At 40.6% G+C, this 18,661-nt stretch overlaps 1 protein-coding gene across 2 annotated transcripts in view; it reads left to right on the top strand.

The window, feature by feature from the left end:
- Positions 1–417: 417 nt before the first annotated feature.
- Positions 418–18,661, top strand: part of IPO5 (importin 5) — a 72,779-nt gene continuing 54,535 nt past the window's right edge. The window contains exons 1-3 of one of the 2 annotated variants that reach the window (XM_033177394.1): positions 418–490; positions 892–971; positions 15,584–15,691. In XM_033177394.1, the coding sequence (XP_033033285.1) occupies positions 15,642–15,691 (50 nt within the window). In that variant the 5' untranslated portion in view covers positions 418–490; positions 892–971; positions 15,584–15,641. Of the gene's footprint in view, positions 491–891; positions 972–15,580; positions 15,692–18,661 lie in introns of both variants that reach the window. The other variant, XM_033177393.1, reaches the window with a different exon arrangement.

Here is an 18,661-nt window from a genome sequence, read left to right as displayed (position 1 = left end):
AAACCCAGTTGACATAAATTTATGTAATATGGAATTTCCTGTTGTTTCCATACAAATTTATCTTTGTCTATTTGAGAGATCAATTTCTCTTTTCAGTATTGAGTAGTGAATAGAATCAAAATCTGTAGGTAAAGAAGCTACTCGGACAGTTTCAAAACAGAATTTGATGACACGTGTACCCAATCTGAGTGGCCCCCAGCAACATGGGTTTTAAGTTCTCAAAGGCCTATAGATAGCTCCCTTTCCTTTCCACAGCTTTGGGAGCTTGGGCTAGCCTGTAACGTCTAAATGCCTGTGCAGTATGGGCCCGTGAAGCTGGCAGGGTGGGCAGTAGAAATGCCCACCAGCAGGAGCCAGCTGACCTCCTGTGGGTCACAATAGCAGCCAGGTGTCTCCACGGTGACGTCTCTGAGCCAGGAGGTCAGAACTGTGGGACTGATGACATCCCACAACTGGAGCAGCCATAGTGCCACCAACAGCTCTGATCGCAGTAAGTCATCCCAAAACCTCACATCCAGATGAAACCATTTAAGAATTTCATCCGCACTGAGGAACAAATTAGCATAGTACTGGAGGGAAAGGCTTTCCCTGTGAGATCCAGGAGGTCCCTTTAGCTCATCTCCTGGAGTCACCACAGTCATACCCAAGAGGAAGGAAAGGTCAGAGACAATGATTTGAAGAACATTCTACACAAAAACCAAGTATGAAACAATGACGGTTTTATGACGGCTCATTGTTCTTTGGTTCATGCCTTACATGAGCTGGGGACTCACTCCGAAACCTTAAGGAGGCATCACTTGGTTAGAGTTGCCCAAAAGAACGTTGGTTATTATCCTAAAGGTCTGTGTGGCCATCCTGAAACAGTCAGAAATGAGTTTTCATTTCACTTAGGTGGTTCCGGGGAGAAGCCTTTCCAGGACCCATGTGTAGGCCCAGCTGTTTTCCCTGATCGGGATCCTTGCGGTACTCAAGTGAGTCTAGAATTATCAGATTTTATTCTGTCTCTGTTCACTGTGAATTCTATTCTTTATTTCCTTTAAAACAAAAAAGCTCCTATTTTCTCCTATAATTACGATATTTGTTTCTTGATCATTTTACCTTCTATTCACCAATTAATTGAAATCCAACCCATCAGGATTATCTACCCTGCTTTCCTATGGGGGAAAAAAAGTGCTTACAAGCAGTCTGGTTTTTACTGCCTTTAATTTCTCAAATCTCAGGATGTTCTGTTTAAAATCTTCAGAGTCTCTATTTTGTCTTCTGTACGTTATGGTTGTATTCCCTCAGAGGCTGACTATATTTCATGTTAGTTTTCAGAGTTCACTAAAGTCAAGTAAATGAAGGAAAACAGAATTCATTTTCATTATGGGAAAACAAAATCAATCCCTAAGTAGTCAAAAGACTACTTACTTAAGGAACCACCTGCTTAACTTCTTCTCCTAGAACTTAATCCCCTAACTAGGGGTAAAAACGGCTCGATGTCATCTTACAAAGTATTAGATACCAGGGACTTGTCAAATGGGAGTGCCTTTAGTATAGAATGTTCAATTTAGACCTTCCTAAACAGTTTTGCTTTCCTCTGTCATTTGTCTGTGATGGAACCTCAAAGACGCTAACTAGTATGTGAGACAGATTTGTACTGGAGCATTGTGTTAGCTTTCCAGTAGAGTGAAAATTCTGGAATGCAATTATAAACCTCCAAATGAAAAATACCGGCCGTGCACAGTGGCTCACACCTATAATCCCAGCACTTTGGGAGGCTGAGGTGGGAGGATCACTTGAGCCTAGGAGTTTGAGGTCAGCCTAGGCAACATAGTGAGACCTTGTCTCTACAAAATATAGAAAAAATTAGCCAGTCATGGTGGAATGCATCTGTAGTCCCAGGGACTCAGGAGGCTGAGGTGAGAGGATTCCTTGAGCTGGGGAGGTCAAGACTGCAGTGAGCCATGACTGTGCCACTGCACTCTAGCCTGGGTGACAGAGTGGGACCCTATCTCAAAAAAAAAGAAGAAGAAAAAGAAAAATACCTAAGTGGCCAAATATCTTACCAAATTCACACATGCTACTCTACAGGAAATATCCTCAGCTGTCTTCTCTGTGCCAGGTTCATATGCTCTTGTGCCTAGTTCATACGTGCTTGGTCATCTGCCTTCCAAAGCACACAGCAAACCAGATGATGAGAGCAGCTGACAAGTGGAGACAGCTGTCATTTTGTGTTGGCAACTACAATAAATGACACTATCTGACGGAGAAAATGAGCAGGGAAAACACTTCCAAAACACAGGCAGAAATATAAGAGTTGAAATCCCAGAGTTCCAGAACAATTTCACTTCAGGGCAAGCAAGCCTAAGTGTCCTCTGTATCCACCACTCTCCTACAACCCAGTGACATAACCGACTTGATGGTCCTTAGATGCTGGGGCTGGGAGGGCTAGGGAGCTGTCCAACTCTCCCAATTTACAGATGAGGAAGTTTACAGATGAGGCCTTGGGAAGCATGGAGAGCCCAGTTCAGAATCACAGCTAGTTAAGGGGGAAGCTGCAACTACAGCCAGGATCCCCTGACCCCAAGGGCCAACTTCTATCCTATATGTCCCGCTCTGGAAAGTTGAAAAATAATTCAGTGTTTCAAAAGGTTTCAAAAGGCCAGGAAGGAATGAATACATGTTTAAAGAGTTTTCTTGACAAAATGGTTGAAGGATCATTGGTTACATATGAGAATTAAATAAGATAGAGAAGGTTATCACTCAAACATAGAAAGAAATCAAAATGTTGTGTTATTATCATAACTTAGAAATCTGACATATAAAAAAGTACTTTTTTACAGAAGTCATAAGAAAGTAAGTTGAGCATTTTTAATACTAATCTTTTAAATACCTTTGCTCTGCCAGAAAATTAATTTTCATAAAGCAATACATTGTTGGAACTCACCCTCAGTAAGGTCTTCCCTGAGCACCCTATTTTAACAGTACCCCATCACTTCTAGCTCTTTACTTTGATTTCGTATGTTTTGTAACCTATTACCATATGAAACTAAAGATATGTATAAAATCTTTCCTCTAAAGTTTCTCCTAAAGTTCACAGCTGAAATACTATGATTTTCTTCTGGTTTTTAAATAGTACTCTTATTAGAAAAGATTTAGCCCTTATCCTCAATCTCACAGCCACTAAATAGTCAATTCACACAAGCCAAGTGATTGGTGGAATAGGAGTCTCTGCAAACTGACTCCAACCAGCTTGAATAATAACATCATAACATAATGGGGTCCCTTTATAGTGGCAGTGTCCAGGTCCAAATACCAAAATTCCTATTTTAAGCTATATTAAGATTTTCTAAATGTAGCTATGTTTGAAGAGAAAATGCTCCGTCTACGGATAGCTGACGCCATGTAAAACAAGCATTCTTATCACATGGGTCCAATATCACTGATTTTACATGGCAGATAGACCTTAAAACGCATTCCTACTTTTCCCACTCACTCCCACATTCTTTAAAAGGGTAGGGTTTATTATCTCTCTGAATAATCAAATGACAACTTAAGTGTATAAACAAAACTAGACAAATCCTTAGATTAAGGTGGGAAGAAGATGGTCTTTTGACCTCTTAATATTAGTTTGATCTAACATCTTTTTTTTTTGAGATGGCATTTCATTCTGTTGCCCAGGCTGGAGTGCAGCAGCATGATCTCGGCTCACTGCTGCCTCCACCTCCCCAGTTCAAGCGATTGCCCCACCTCAGCCTCCTGAGTAGCTGAGACTATAGGCCTGCACCACCATACCTGGCTAATTTTGTTTGTATTTTTAGTAGAGACAGGGTTTCACCATGTTGGCCAGGCTGGTCTCGAACCCCGACCTCAGGTGATCCACCTAACTCCCAAAGTCCTGGGATTACAGGCATGAGCCACCACACTCAGCCTGATCTAAGTTCTTTGATCTTTCCATATTGTTCATTCCATATTGTTAAACAACATTTCTAAGTGAGAGGTGGAGAATTACATTAGATGGTAGGAGGCCTGAATGGTTGAAGACAATTTACAGAAAACTAGTTATTTCCTTGGCACAGAGTAAATCCTACTACTCATGAAGTATAGGAAAAAATAAAAATAAAAACAATAAAAATAAACAATTCTTTGATCAAATAATTTTTTGAATTGACTAGTTTTGATCATTAGTGCCTACTTCTTCAGCCCACTATCCTTACATGCATTAGTGGATTCCTTCTCTTTTTTATATCTGAAGATTCCAGAAGTAGATCAGTGGATTCCTTAAATGTTAAAGAAACCCTGTCTTCTGTAATCCCAGCTACTCTAGAGGCTAAGACAGGAGAATCGCTTGAACCCAGGAGGTGGAGATTGCAGTGAGCCGAGATCGCGCCACTGCCCTCCAGCCTGGGTGACAGAGTGAGACAGAATGAGACTCTGTCTCAGAAAAAAAAAAAGTAAAGAAAGAAATCCTTGCCATCAGAGAGAAAAAGAGAATTAGAACTTAAAGTGACTAATGTTAAATATGCTATTATATTTGGACTAGATATAAACTAGAAACCTCCAGGGCCTGGCCTCAGGTGGAGTTGTCTTGTGGCTGACTGCTTGGCTCTCTTCTCTCTTTCCAACCTGATGTCGTCCACTTCCACAACTTTCAATGCCATGAAAGTGATGGCTTGCCATTTCCAGCCTTGCCCTCTTCCTGGGTTCCACTGTCCCTCTATCCTCAGCCACGCGGCTGTTTCCTGGGTACCACAAAAGTGCCACGAAGGAAACCCAGCTCTTCTCTCCAGACCTTACCCCAAACACCTCTTTCTCATCTTAATGGCATCACGAGTTGCTCAGTCACAAAACCTGGGCATTCTTGATCTCTCCCAACCTCACCCCCACCGCTGGGGGGACGCACCATGAAACTCCAGAAGCTTCAGCGTCAGGGCCTCTCCCTTGCTCAGGACCCTCTATCTCATTTCTGTGTTATCTCGTTGCAGGGTCTTCTATCTCACTTTGTGTTTAGTTTTTAATTTTTCTTATAGAAGGCCCTCAAACTGTATGATTAGGCCTCACAAACCCTTGGATCGGCCTCTGCACCCTCTGTCCAGCTCTATTTCCAAAAGAAAACTATCTCAAAAAAAAAAAAAAGGATCCAAGCCCCATCTCACCCCATCCCACCCCACCCCATACTGCAGCCAAGATGATCTTTGAAACTTGAAAGGTTTTCAGGTCAGATCTCTTTCTTAACCCTCCACTAGATTCCCCTTTCCCCTAGAACAAGTCACACTACAAGAGGCAGAGGACACTGTGGCTCACGCCTGTAACCCCAGCACTTTGGGAGGCTGAGGTGGGTGGATTACCTGAGGTCAGGAATTCAAGACCAGCCTAGCCAACATGGTGAAACCCATCTCTACTAAAAATACAAAAATTAGAGGCGAGGTGGCGGGCGCCTGTAATCCCAGCTACTTGGGAGGCTGAGGCAGGAGAATTGCTTGAACTTAGGAGGCAGAGGTTGAAGTGAGCCAAGATCACACCACTGCACTCCAGCCTGGGTGACACAGCAAGACTCTGTCTCAAAAAAAAAAAAAAAAGAGAGAGAGAACAAGTCACACTACAGAACCATCACAATGCCCTAGTAGCAGAACACACTGCTGAGCTATCAGAGTGCCCTGGGTGATCTGGACTCTGCTGGCCTTCCAACCCTCTTAGCTTTAGCTATCCCCTTCTTTCCTTCCTGGAATACCTCAATTTGTTTTTGCCTCTGTCCTTCGTATTGTCACCTCTGCTTGAGAGAGCCTCCTCCATTTCTTCACTTGCCTCATCTTTCATTGTCACCTCCTCTCAAAAGACTGTCCCAGCCGGGCACGGTGGCTCATGCCTATAATCCCAGCACTCTGGGAGCCCAAGGTGGGTAGATCATGAATCAGGAGTTCAAGACCAGCCTGGCCAACATGATGAAACCCCATCTCTACTAAAATACAAAAAAAAAAAAATTAGCCAGGTGTGGTGGTGCGTACCTGTAGTCCCAGCTACACAGGAGGCTGAGACAGAAGAATCGCTTGAACCGGAGAGGCGGAGGTTGCAGTGAGCCTAGATAACACCACTGCACTCCAGCCTGGGCAACAGAGCAAGACTCTGTCTCAAAGGAAAAAAAAAAAGACTGTGTCCCTAGGGTATGACCCCACCCCCAATCCAGTCATTCATGATCCCATTATCTTCTTTTTTCACTTATAACTATACGTAAGTATCTTATCAGTTTACTTGTTTATTATCTGAATTCTTTCAAAAGAGCTAAGCTCCCTGAAGGTGGGAACCCTGTCTGCATGCCCCCCCTGGAATCCCCACAGCCTAGCAGCACCTCCCACAGAGGGGGTGCCTAATATTTTTCTAAACAAATGAATGAAGGAAGTGTTCATTAAACAAATACTACTGCAGTTAAAAGTGGCATCAAGCAGTACTACACATAGGGTGGGTGGAATTGAAGCCTATGAACCATTATAAGGTCCTTTTCATTTGTTCCTCATTAACTGTGGGTGACTAAAAATTCATCCTGCCAATAGCTGCAACTATGAGATGCGGATCAGTGTCACAATTCAGACTCCCTTATGTACGTCCTCATAATGCAGGAGGTGAAACGTGTATGTCATGTGTCCAGATTGTAAGATACTTGCTATAAGTAGCAAAAAGATGGGAAGGAAAGTCTACAGGCCAAATCATATCTGAATCTCCCCATTCTCCCTCTCCACAAACACTGTTTTAGGAATTCTCCGAGATTTGAAGGTTATGAATGGTTATCCAGGGATTCAGAACTGAGGTAAAAATACTGTGAAAGATAGGGGGGAAAAAATCAGTAATTAAGGTCTAAATCAATATCCTTCAGCTCTCCAAAGAAATCTATTTTTAATATAATAGCTTTATTGAGATACTCATATACCATAAAGTTCAAACTTTTACTTTATTTTTTAATTAATTAATTTATTTATTTATTTATTTTTGAGATGGAGTTTCACTCTTGTCTCCCAGGCTGGAGTGCAGTGGTGTGATCTCGGCTCACTGCAACCTCTGCCTCCTGGGTTCAAGCAATTCTCCTGCCTCAGCCTCCTGGGTAGCTGGGATTACAGTCGCCCACCACTACGCCCAGCTAATTTTTGTACTTTTAGTAGAAACAGGGTTTCACCATGTTGGCCAGGCTGGTCTCGAACTCCTGACCTCACGTGATCCACCCACCTCAGTCTCCCAAAGTGCTGGGATTACAGGCATGAGCCACCACACCCAGCCTAAAGTTCAACCTTTTAAACTGTACAATAGAGTGTTTAGTATATTCAGCAGGTTGCACATTCATCCCTATCACTCTTTCCTCACCCTAAAAGAAAACCCCATACCTACTCGCACTCACTGATTCCCTACCCACCCCATGCCCAGGCACATGGCAAGCACCAATCAACTGTCTATGGATGTGCTGATGCCGGACATTTGGTCCCATAAGTAGGACCAAAAAAATGTGTGGTCTTTGTGTCTGACTTCTTTCAGGCAATCTAATGAGTTTAAGGTTCACCCATGTTGTTACATGTATCGTTACTTTATTCTTTTATTGCCAAGTAGTATTTCCTTGTACAGTTAGACCACACTTTGTTCATCCATTCACCAGTGGATGGACAGTTGAATGGTTTCCACTTTTTGGCTGTCGTAAATAATGTTGCCATGAACATGCATGTACAAGCTTTTGTGTGGACATATGTTTTCTTTTCTCTTGCATGTATACCTAGGAGTGAAATTACTGAGTCAAACGGTAACTCAGGCTGGAGTGCAAATGGTGCGATCTCGGCTCACTGCAACCTCCGCCTCCAGGGGTCAAGTGATTCGAGAGGCCTTAGCCTCTCGAGTAGCTGGAATTATAGGCATGCGCCACGACACCCGGCTAATTCAGACTGTTTTCCAAATTGGCTGTGCCATTTTATGTTCCTATCAGCAAAGTATGAACATTTGAATTTCTCCACATTCTTGTCAACACTTGCTATTGCCTTTTTTATTAAAGCCATTCTATTGGGTATGAAGTGGTATCTTACATTGTGGTTTTGATTTGCATTTCCCTAATGATGAACGATGTTGCACATCTTTTCATGTGCTTATTGGCTATTTGTATATTTTCTCTGGAGAAATGTCTATTCAAATGTTTTATCCATTTTTTACTTGGGTTGTCTTTTTTCTATTGAGTGTAGGGTTTTTTATATATTCTGGATATAAGTCCCTTATAAGATATATGATTTGTGGCCAGGCGCAGTGGCTCACACTTGTAATCCCAGCACTTTGGGAGGCCAAAGTGAGTGTGGATCACTGGAGGTCAGGAGTTCAAGACCAGCCTGGCCAACATGGCGAAACTCCATCTCTACTAAAAATACAAAAATTAAATGGGTATGGTGGCACACACCTGTAATCCCAGCTAATCTGGAGGCTAAGGCAGGAGAATCGCTTGAACCTGGGAGGCGGAGGCTGCAGTGAGCTGAGATTACGCCACTGCATTCCAGCCTGGGTGACAGAGTGAGACTTTGTCTCAAACAATATATATTATTTGCATATATTTTCTCCCATTCTATGGGTTGTCTTTTCACTTTCTTGATGGTGTCCTCAAAAGCACAAAGGTTTTAATTTTGTGAAGTTCAATGTATCTATTTTTCTCTTCAGCCTTTTGTGATTTTGCTGTCATAGCTAAAAAATGATTGCCTACCCCAAAACGATGAAGACTTAGTATATTTTTAGCTCTTACATTTAGTCTATGATCCATTCTGAAGTTTTTATGACGTGAAGTATGGGTCTAGCTTCATTCTAATGCATGTGGATATCAAGTTGTACCGGCAACAATCTTTCCACAGTGAACAGTCATGGCTCCTATATTAGCCAGGGTCCTCAAGAGAAAATGAACCAATAAGAAATAGATAGGCTGGACACAGTGGCTTACACCTGCAATCGCAGCACTTTGGGAGGCCCAGGCAGGCAGATCACTTGAGATCAGGAGTTCAAGACCAGCCTGGCCAACATGGTGAAACCCCTGTCTCTTTTAAAAATACAAAAAATTAGCTGGGTATGGTGAGGCACGTCTGTAGCCCCAGCTACTCAGGAGGCTAAGGCACAAGAATCACTTGAGCCTGGGAGGCAGAGGTTGCAGTGAGCCAAGATTGCACCACTGCACTCCAGCCTGGGTGACAGAGTGAAACTATCTCAAAAAAAAAAAAAAAAAAGGTAGATAGAGATTTATTTTAAGGACTCTGCTACATAATTACGAGAGATGGCAAGTTCAAACCCTGCAGGGCAGGCTATGAGGGTGGAAATTCAGGTATGAGTTGACGTTGCAGTCTTGAGTTTGAAATCTGAAGGGCAAGCCAGCAGGTAGAGATTCGGTCAGGGTTTCCGTGCTGTGGTCTTGTAGCAGAACTGTTTCTTTCCCCAGAAACCTCCATCTTTGCTATTAAGGCCTTCAACTGATTAGATGAAGCCCACCCACCTTGTGGAGGGTAATTAGCTTTAGTCAAAGTCAACTGATTATAAATGTTAAATTGTATCCACAGATACTTTTCCAGCAACATCTAGACTGCCATTTGACCAAACAACTGGGCTCCAACAGCCTAGCCAAGCTGAAACATAAAATTAACCATCACAGTACCCTTGTCAAAAATCAATCTGACAATACATGTAAGGTTTATTTCTGGAGTCACTATTCAATTCCATTGATCTATATGTCTATCCTTATGCCAGTAATACAATGTAATTATTATAGCTTTTTTTTTTGAGACGGAGTCTAGCTCTGTCGCCAGGCTGGAGTGCAGTGATGGAATCTCAGTTCACTGCAACCTCCACCTCCTGGGTTCAAGCAATTCCCCTACCTCAGCCTCCCAAGTAGCTGGGACTACAGGCACGCACCACCACACCCGGATAATTTTGTGTACTTTAGTAGAGATGGGGTTTCACCATGTTGGCCAGGATGGTCTCGATCTCCTGACCTCATGATCTGCCTACCTCGGCCTCTCAAAGTGCTGGGATTATAGGTGTGAGCCACTGTGCCTGGCCATTATTATAGCTTTATAGTAAGCCTTGAATTCAGCAACTGTTAACCCTTCAAATTCTGTTTTTTTTGACTGCTTTGGCTACTCAGAGTCTCTTGTAACTCTAGATGAATTTTTAGAATCAGTTTGTCCAATTGACACTCCCACCAACAGTGTAAAAGCATTCCTATTTCTCCACAGCCTCGCCAGCATCTGTTGTTTCCTGACTTTTTAATGATCACCATTCTAACTGGCATGAGATGGTATCTCATTGTGGTTTTGGTTTGCATTTCTCTAATGACCAGTGACGATGAGCTTTTTCTCAGGTTTTTTGACCACATAAATGTCTTCTTTTGAGAAGCGTCTGTTCATATCTTTTGCCCACTTTTTGAGGGGGTTGCTTTTTTCTTGTAAATTTGTTTAAGTTCTTTGTAGATTCTGGATATTGGCCCTTTGTCAGATGGATAGATTGCAAATATTTTCTCCCATTCTGTAGGCTGCCTGTTCACTCTGAGGATAGTTTCTTTTCTGTGCAGAAGCTCTTTAGTTTAATTAGATCCTATTTGTCAATTTTGGCTTTTGCTGCAATTGCTTTTGGTGTTTTAGTCATGAAGTGTTTGCCCATGCCTATGTCCTAAATGATATTGCCTAGGTTTTCTTCTAGGGTTTTCATGGTTTTGGGTTTTAGGTTTTAAAATCTTGAGTTAATTTTTGTATAAGGTGTAAGGAATGGGTCCAGTTTCTGTTTTCTAAATATGACTAGCCAGTTTTCCCAGCACCATTTCTTAAATAGGGACAGTGTGGTGAATCCTCAAGGATTTAGAACCACAAATACCATTTGACCCAGCAATCCCATTACTGAGTATATGCCCAAAGGATTATAAATCATTCTACTATAAAGACACATGCACACGTATGTTTACGGCAGCACTATTTACAATAGCAAAGACTTGGAATCAACCCAAATGTCCATCAATGATAGACTGGATAAGGAAAATGTGACATATATACACCATGGAATACTATGCAGCCATAAAAAAGAATGAGTTCATGTCCTTTACAGGGACATGGATGAAGCTGGAAGCCATCATTCTCAGTAAACTAACACAGGAACAGAAAACCAAACACCACAGGTTCTCACTTGTGAGTGGGAATTGAGCAATGAGAACACATGGACACAGGAGGGGAACATCACACACCAGGGCCTATCAGGGGATGGGGGACAAAGGGAGGGAGAGCATTAGGACAAATATCTAATGCATGTGGGGCTTAAAACCTAGATGATGGGTTGATAGGTGCAGCAAACCACCATGGCACATGTATACCTTTGTAACAAACTTGCACGTTCTGCACATGTATCTCAGAACTGAAAGTCAAATTAAAAAAAAAAAAAAAAATCAGCTTGTCCGTATCTGAAAAACACAGGCAGTTGGAATTTAAATTGGGATTACCTTGAATCTATAGATCAAGGAATGGGGGTATCACCATCTTAATAATAATAAATCTCCCAATTCATGCATATAGAATGTGTTTCCATCTATTTAGATCTTCTTTAATTTCTTCCAACGTTTCATAATTTTCAGCATACAAGTTCTACAGTTCTGTGAAAGTCACTGTTACTTTGTTACTGAGTCTTATTCTCTTCTGATGCTATTGTAAATTAAACTGCTTTCTTGATTTCATTTTTGGATTGTTTATTGCTAGAATATGGAATTACAATTGATTTTTATATATTGATCTTGTCTCCTGCAACCTTGCTGAACTTGTTTTGTTTGTTCTAATAGTTTGTGTGTATGTGTGTGCGTGTGTGAATTCCTAAGGATTTTGTCTATACGAAATCACGTCACCTGTGAATAGAGACAGAACTACCAGGCCGGGCGTGGTAGCTCATACCTGTAATCCCAGCACTTTGGGGAGGCTGAGGCAGGCAGATCATGAGTTCATGACAGAGATCGAAACCAGCCTGGCCAACATGGTGAAACCCCATCTCTACTAAAAATACAAAAATTAGCTGGGTGTGGTGGCACATGCCTTAATCCCAGCTACTCAGGAGGCTGAGGCAGGAGAATTGCTTGAATCAGGGAGGCGGAGGTTGCAGTAAGCTGAGATCTGCACTCCAGCCTGGGTGACAGAGCAAGGCTCCCTCTCAAAAAAAAAAAAAAAAAAAAATATATATATATATACACACACATACACACACACACACACACACACACATATATATACACACACACATAGAACATCCAGTAAAATATTGCATAACAATGGTGAGAATAGATATTATTGTCTTGATCTCAGGGAGAAAGCATCCAGTTTTTCTCAACTAAATATGATATTAGCTGTGAGTCTGTCACAGATGGCTTTTATGAAGTTGAGGAAATTCCTCTTTATTCCTAGTTTGTTGAGTGTTTTAATAATGAAAAGGGATTGGATTCTGTGAAAAGCTTATCATGCATCAATTGAGATGCTCATATACTTTTTATGCTTTATTAATATGGTATATTACATTGATTTTCATATGTTATGCCAACCTTTCATTCCTCAGATCAGTTTCACTTGATCATGGTAGATAATTCTCTCTATATGTTGTTTAATTCAGTTTGCTAGTATTTTGTTTAGAATTTTTGTGTCAATATTGGTCTACAGTTTTTTTGGTTTTGGCATCAGGGCACAACTGGCCTTATAAAATGATTTAGTACGTCTTCATTCTGCTTCTATTTTCTGGCAAAGTTTGAGGAGAAATGGTGTTAATTGCTGTTTAAATGTTTGGTAAAATTCACCAGTAAAGTCACTTTTCTTTGTGACTTTTAAAATTACTAATTTGGCTGGGCGCGGTGGCTCACGCCTGTAATCAAAGCACTTTAGGAGACCGAGGCAGGTGGATCACCTGAGGTCAGGAGTTCAAGACCAACCTGACTAATATGGTGAAACCCTGTCTCTACTAAAAACATAAAAATCAGGCAGGTGTGGTGGTGTGTGCCTATAGTCCCAGCTACTAGGGAGGCTAAGGCAGGAGAATTGCTTGAACCAGGGAGGCGGAGGTTGCAGTGAGCTAAGATCATGCCACTGCACTCCAGCCTGAGTGACAGAGCAAGACTCTGTCTCAAAAAATAATAAAATAAAATAAAATAACTAATTCAATAGTTTTACTTGCTGTAGATTTATTCATATTTTCTATTTCTTCATGAATCACTCTTGATTTGCATTCTAGAAATGTGTCCATTTCCTCTAAGTTATCGAATTTGTTAGCACACAATTGTGTAGAGTATTCTCTTATAAGTCTTTCTATTTCTGAAAGCTGGGTAGTGATGTCTCCTCTTTCATTCCTGATTTTAGTATTTGAGTCTCCCCTTTTTTTTTCTTGGTCAGTACAGTCAAAAGTTTGTGAATTTTGTTGATCTTCTCAAAGAAATAGTTTAAGGTTATTTTTATTTTCTCTTTTTAAATTTTCTATTTCATTTATTTCCTTTTTAGTCTTCTTTCTTCCTCTTTCTTCCTTGCTTTCTTTCTTTCTGCTTGTTGTAGATTTAGTTTGCCCTTCCTTCTTTAGTATCTAAGAAAGTAGGTTATTGAAAAAGAAAAAAATTAAAAAAAAAAAAAGAAAGTAGGTTATTGATTTCTTCTTTTCTAATTTATAGGGACAGCTCGAAATGTCCCTAAGAGCGTTGCTATCACTGCTATCCCATACGTTTTGGTACATTATATTTTCGTTTTCATTCATCTCAAAGTATTTTCTAATTTCTCTTATGATTTTTTTCAATATAGAGAAGGGGTCTCACTCTGTCTGTCATCCAGGTTGGAATGCAGTGGTGCAATCATTGCTCACTGTAACTTTTAATTCCTGGGTGCAAAGGATCCTCCCACCTCAGCCTTCCGAAGCACTGTGATTAGAGACACAAGGTGCCATGCTAGGTCATCTTGTGATTTCTTCTTTGACCCACTTGTTATTTAGGAGTATGCAGTTTAATCTCTTGTGAATTTCTCAAATTTCCTTTTGTTTTTGATTTCTAATGTTATTCTGTTGTGGTCAGAGAACATACTTTGTATAGTTTCAGTCCTTTAACATTGACTGAAGTTTGTTTTACGGCCTAACATATGGTCTATCCTGGAGAATGTTTCATATTCACTTGAGGAAAATATTTACTCTGCTGTTTTTGGGTGCAGTGTCTTATGCTTGTCTTTTAGGTGTAGTTGGTTTATCTTGTTCTTTGTCTTCCATTTATCATTGATCTATTCAGTTGTCCTATGAGTTATTGAAAGGTGGGAACTGAAGTCTCAAACTATTTTTGGTGGCTTATCTAGTTCTCCCTTAATTCTGTCAGGTTTTGCTTTATGTATTTTGGTGCTGTTAGGCACATGTGTTTAAAACTGTTCTATCTTCCTGACTTTTTTATTATAAAAATGTCCTCTTTATCTCTAATGACATTTTGTCTTAAAATTTATTTTGTCTAAAATTAAGAGAGCCATTCCACCGCTTTTGTTTTTTGTCTTTTTGAGATGGAATCTTGCTGTGTCGCCCAGGCTGGAGTGCAGTGGCACTATCTCAGCTCGTTACAGCCTCGGCCTCCCAAATTCAAATAATTCTCATACCTCAGCCTCCCGAGTAGCTGAGAGTACAGTCGCCTGCCACTACGCCCAGCTAACTAATGTTTGTATTTTTAGTAGAGACAGGATTTCACCATGTTGGACAGACTGGTCTTAAACTCCCAACCTCAAGTGATCCACCCACCCCCGGCCTCCCAAAGTGCTGGGATTACAGGTGCCTGCCACTACAACTAGCAACATTTGTATTTTTAGTAGAGACAGGTTTTCACTATGTTGTCCAGGCTGTGTATCTGCTTTTGAATACTGTTTGCATGGTGTATCTTTTTCTATCCTTTTACTTTCAACCTATTTGTGTTCTAAGAAAAAACATTTAACTTAGAAATGAAATATTTCTGCTAAGTATATATATATACACACACTTTTATATACATATATGTGTACATATACACACATATATATGTGTGTGTGTGTGTATATATATATTATTTTTTTTTTTGAGACGGAGTCTTGCTCTGTCGCCCAGGCTGGAGTGCAGTGGCACCATCTCAGCTCACTTCAAGCTCCGCCTCCCAGTTCACACCATTTTCCTGCCTCAGCCTCCAGAGTAGCTGGGACTACAGGCGCCCACCTCCACACCGGGGTAATTTTTTTTGTATTTTTAGTAGAAACGGGGTTTCACCATGTTAGCCAGGATGTTCTTGATCTCTTGACCTCGTGATCCACCCGCCTCGGCCTCACAAAGTGTTGGGATTACAGGCGAGAGCCACCGCATCCGGCCTCTGCTAAGTATATTTTTATTTCAGGTTTTAAAATGCAACAAATGATGTTTAAAAATCCACTTACCACTGTTAAATGAAAACAATTAACATCAAGAAAACAAAAGATACTTTTGTTTTCTCCAACTCTTAACCAGTCTTTGATTTAACTTACAAGGATTTATTATTCAAAATCAGATTTGATTTTTAAGAATATCATCTTCAAAATTAAGTAGCGTCTAATGGTCTGCCATTCTTTTTCTGTCAAACCAGCAGAGGAAAGAAATTCCTAAGCAAGGAACACTACTCAGAAAGTACTGTACCATGTCTTCAAATGCTTGAGGATCAAGTTGGAAAACTGGAAGCAACAGAAAACACAGTAAGGTAAATGATTTCACCTGGGGAAAAGTCATTTCCTGTTTTTGTTTTTGTTTTTGTTTTTAAAGAGACAAATTCTCGCCATGTTGCCCAGGCTGGTCTCGAACTCCTGGCCTCAGGCAATCCTCCCACCTCAGCCTCCCAAAGTGCTGGGATTACAGGTGTGAGTCATCACACCCACCCAAAAGTCACTTCCTAAATGTCAATGTACAAAGCATGTAGGACACCTATGTGTAGCTAGTTGGCTATTTTATTCTGTAGCAAAGCACTGCCCAATCGAAATATAATACTAGCCACAAATACAAATCACATATGCAATTTTAAAGTTTCTAGTAGCCATATTTTAACAAGTAAAAAAAAAGATGAAATTAATACATTTAACAAGTTTATTAATAAATATAACTAATATATTTTATTTAACCCAATATATTAACATTTCTACATGTGACCAATATAAAATTGTTATTCCTAATTTCCTACTAAGTCTTTGAAATTTACTGTGTATTTTACACTTAAAGTATATCTCAGGCCAGGCACAGAGGCTCATACCTGTAATCCCAGCACTTTGGGAGGCTGAGGCATGTGGATTGCAAAGTCAGGAGTTCGAGACAAGGCTGGCCAAGATGGTGAACCCCCATCTCTACTAAAAATTAAAAAAAAAATTAGCCGGGCATGGTGGCGGGCGCCTGTAATCCCAGCTACTTAGGAGGCTGAGGCAGGAGAATCGTTTGAACCCAGGAGGCAGAGGTTGCAGTGAGCCGAGATCGTGTCACTGCACTCCAGCCTGGGCGACAGAGTAGGACTCCATCTCAAAAAAAAAAAGCATATCTCAGCTCGAACATGCCATATTTCAATTGGTCAACAGTCATAATGGCTAGTGGATACCATAATGGGCATTGCAACTGTGGCACTGAAAGCCGGAAAGAGCCTTTAAATGCTCTGTGATAATCAAATCAAACTTGATCTTTTTCTTAACCACAATTATTATGCATTCCTCTAACATGATCACTTATATAATGGAAACATAAAAATTCAATAGTCTAACAGGTAGATGTCCAATCAAAATTAAAGTTACAAATTTTAGAGGTTGCAATCTGTATTAGCAATGAAAGCCACTATTTATTCAGCATTTACTCTGTGCCCGGCACAACTGCCAGGTATTTTAATCAGTAGTAAAAAATACTTCTATTACGCCCACTTCAGAGAAGAGGAAACTGGGCTTGAGGAAGGTTAACTTGGGCAAGATCACACAGCATGTAGGTTGTGAAGCTATCATTTGAACTTGCACATTGGCCGGCTCTGGAGCCTCTGCTCCCAGCCTCCCTAAAATCAGTCCCTCCACCTGCAGATATCCACTGAATCTCAAATATAAAACTAAGACAGGGCACAAAAGAAGACAATCAAGTCAAAATTTCCCTGACCTGTGTTCCATTCCACAATTTACTGAGGGCCTATTGTGCACAAGTCCTTTAGGACTGATAGGGTCCCACTTGCCCCTGGCTGGGGTGCACTGACTGTATGTAACAGACGGCTTCAGAGCAGGAACTTGAAAGTTTTGATAAAAAATCAGTTGAAAAAAATGTGAATAGTTCAGCATATTTTCAATAAACAATTTTTCAATCGTTCCCAATTTTTCTGTGGCTCTTATCTAGGCAGTAGAAAACACCAATATTAGAGTCAGAAATCTTACTTATCAGCCAAGTGTCTATTGAATATCGGTAATCCATTCCATATACTATTTTACTCTGCACAACTGGGAGACTAATAGAAAATATGCAAGTAGATTTTATATAAACACAAATGGGATGCACATGACTATGCACCAGATGCAGCTTTAAGAGTCATTACTTGTTTAAGGCCAGGCATGCTGGCTCAAGCCTGTAATCCCAGCACTTTGGGAGGCCGAGGTGGGAGGATCGCTTGAGCCCAGGAGTTCAAGACTGTCCTGGGCAATATAGCTAGGCCCCAGCTCTAAAAAAACAAACAAAAAGAGTAATTACTTGCTTAAGGTCACATTTAACTCCCAAATCCATCTTACTAATAAAAGATAATTACTGAGTGTCTACATATGCAGACACCCTACTATGTGAATTTACATATATTGTCCAAACTTTCAAAACACTCCTATGAAGAACTATTATTCCAATTTTACAGATGAGAAAACAAAGCCAGCATTCTTTTTCATTGTACCAGGTTAATTATTAATAAAAATAATAATGCCACCAGCTTACATTGCTGTAGTTACAGATTATAACACTTTGATTTATAATCTGTAATCATCTAAATTGACCCTCATAATAAATTGTGATATCAAAAGCATAAGAGCTTACAAATACCAAGATGAGGAGTCATAGAGACCCGAAGCAACTGAAAAAAAATTAGATTATTCACTTGGGAGAATCTTATGTTATTTGCATTCAGCACTCTGCGAACCAGAAAGGGCAGACAAAACCAAATTCTATCCCAGTTGAGAAAAGCTTTCACAGAGATCTTACAAGCCTAACTTCTCAACTTTCTCCCATTTCCAGAACACGCCCATCAACATGGGAGCCCATAAAACTAAGAGCAGTAGCAGGAGAGGATTCTGATGTCCTCTAGTTAAGGAGCCTTGTCTCCCGCAGTATTACACACAGGTCACACCCAGGCTGCGCAGTACTTCCTAACAGCACAAATCCTAAACTGCCTAGATTTCACGTACCAGTTGAGACTTCGTTTTAAGGGGTTGCAAATGCTCCAAGCAAATTTGCCTCCAGCACTTAATGGAAGTAATGTCAAGTCCAATAAACTGCAAGGGAAAGGAGCTGGCCATTCACAAGATAAACCACTAAGTACATTACTTTGGGGCAGTTTTTTGTTTTTTTATTTTAATGTGGCCAAAGCAATGGCAGCGAATACGGAGTGAGCAAAACTCAAAGTTTTCTATCCTTGCATCTTTACTTCCAATTATAGGTTAATGCTAGAATAACTTTTAAGATT

The sequence above is a fragment of the Trachypithecus francoisi genome, unplaced genomic scaffold, assembly GCF_009764315.1.
Source record: "Trachypithecus francoisi isolate TF-2019V2 unplaced genomic scaffold, Tfra_2.0 Lachesis_group18, whole genome shotgun sequence".
NCBI classification, from domain to species: Eukaryota; Metazoa; Chordata; class Mammalia; order Primates; family Cercopithecidae; genus Trachypithecus; species Trachypithecus francoisi.
Note: the sequence above shows the minus strand (reverse complement) of the source record. Positions and strands in the feature narration are given on the sequence as shown.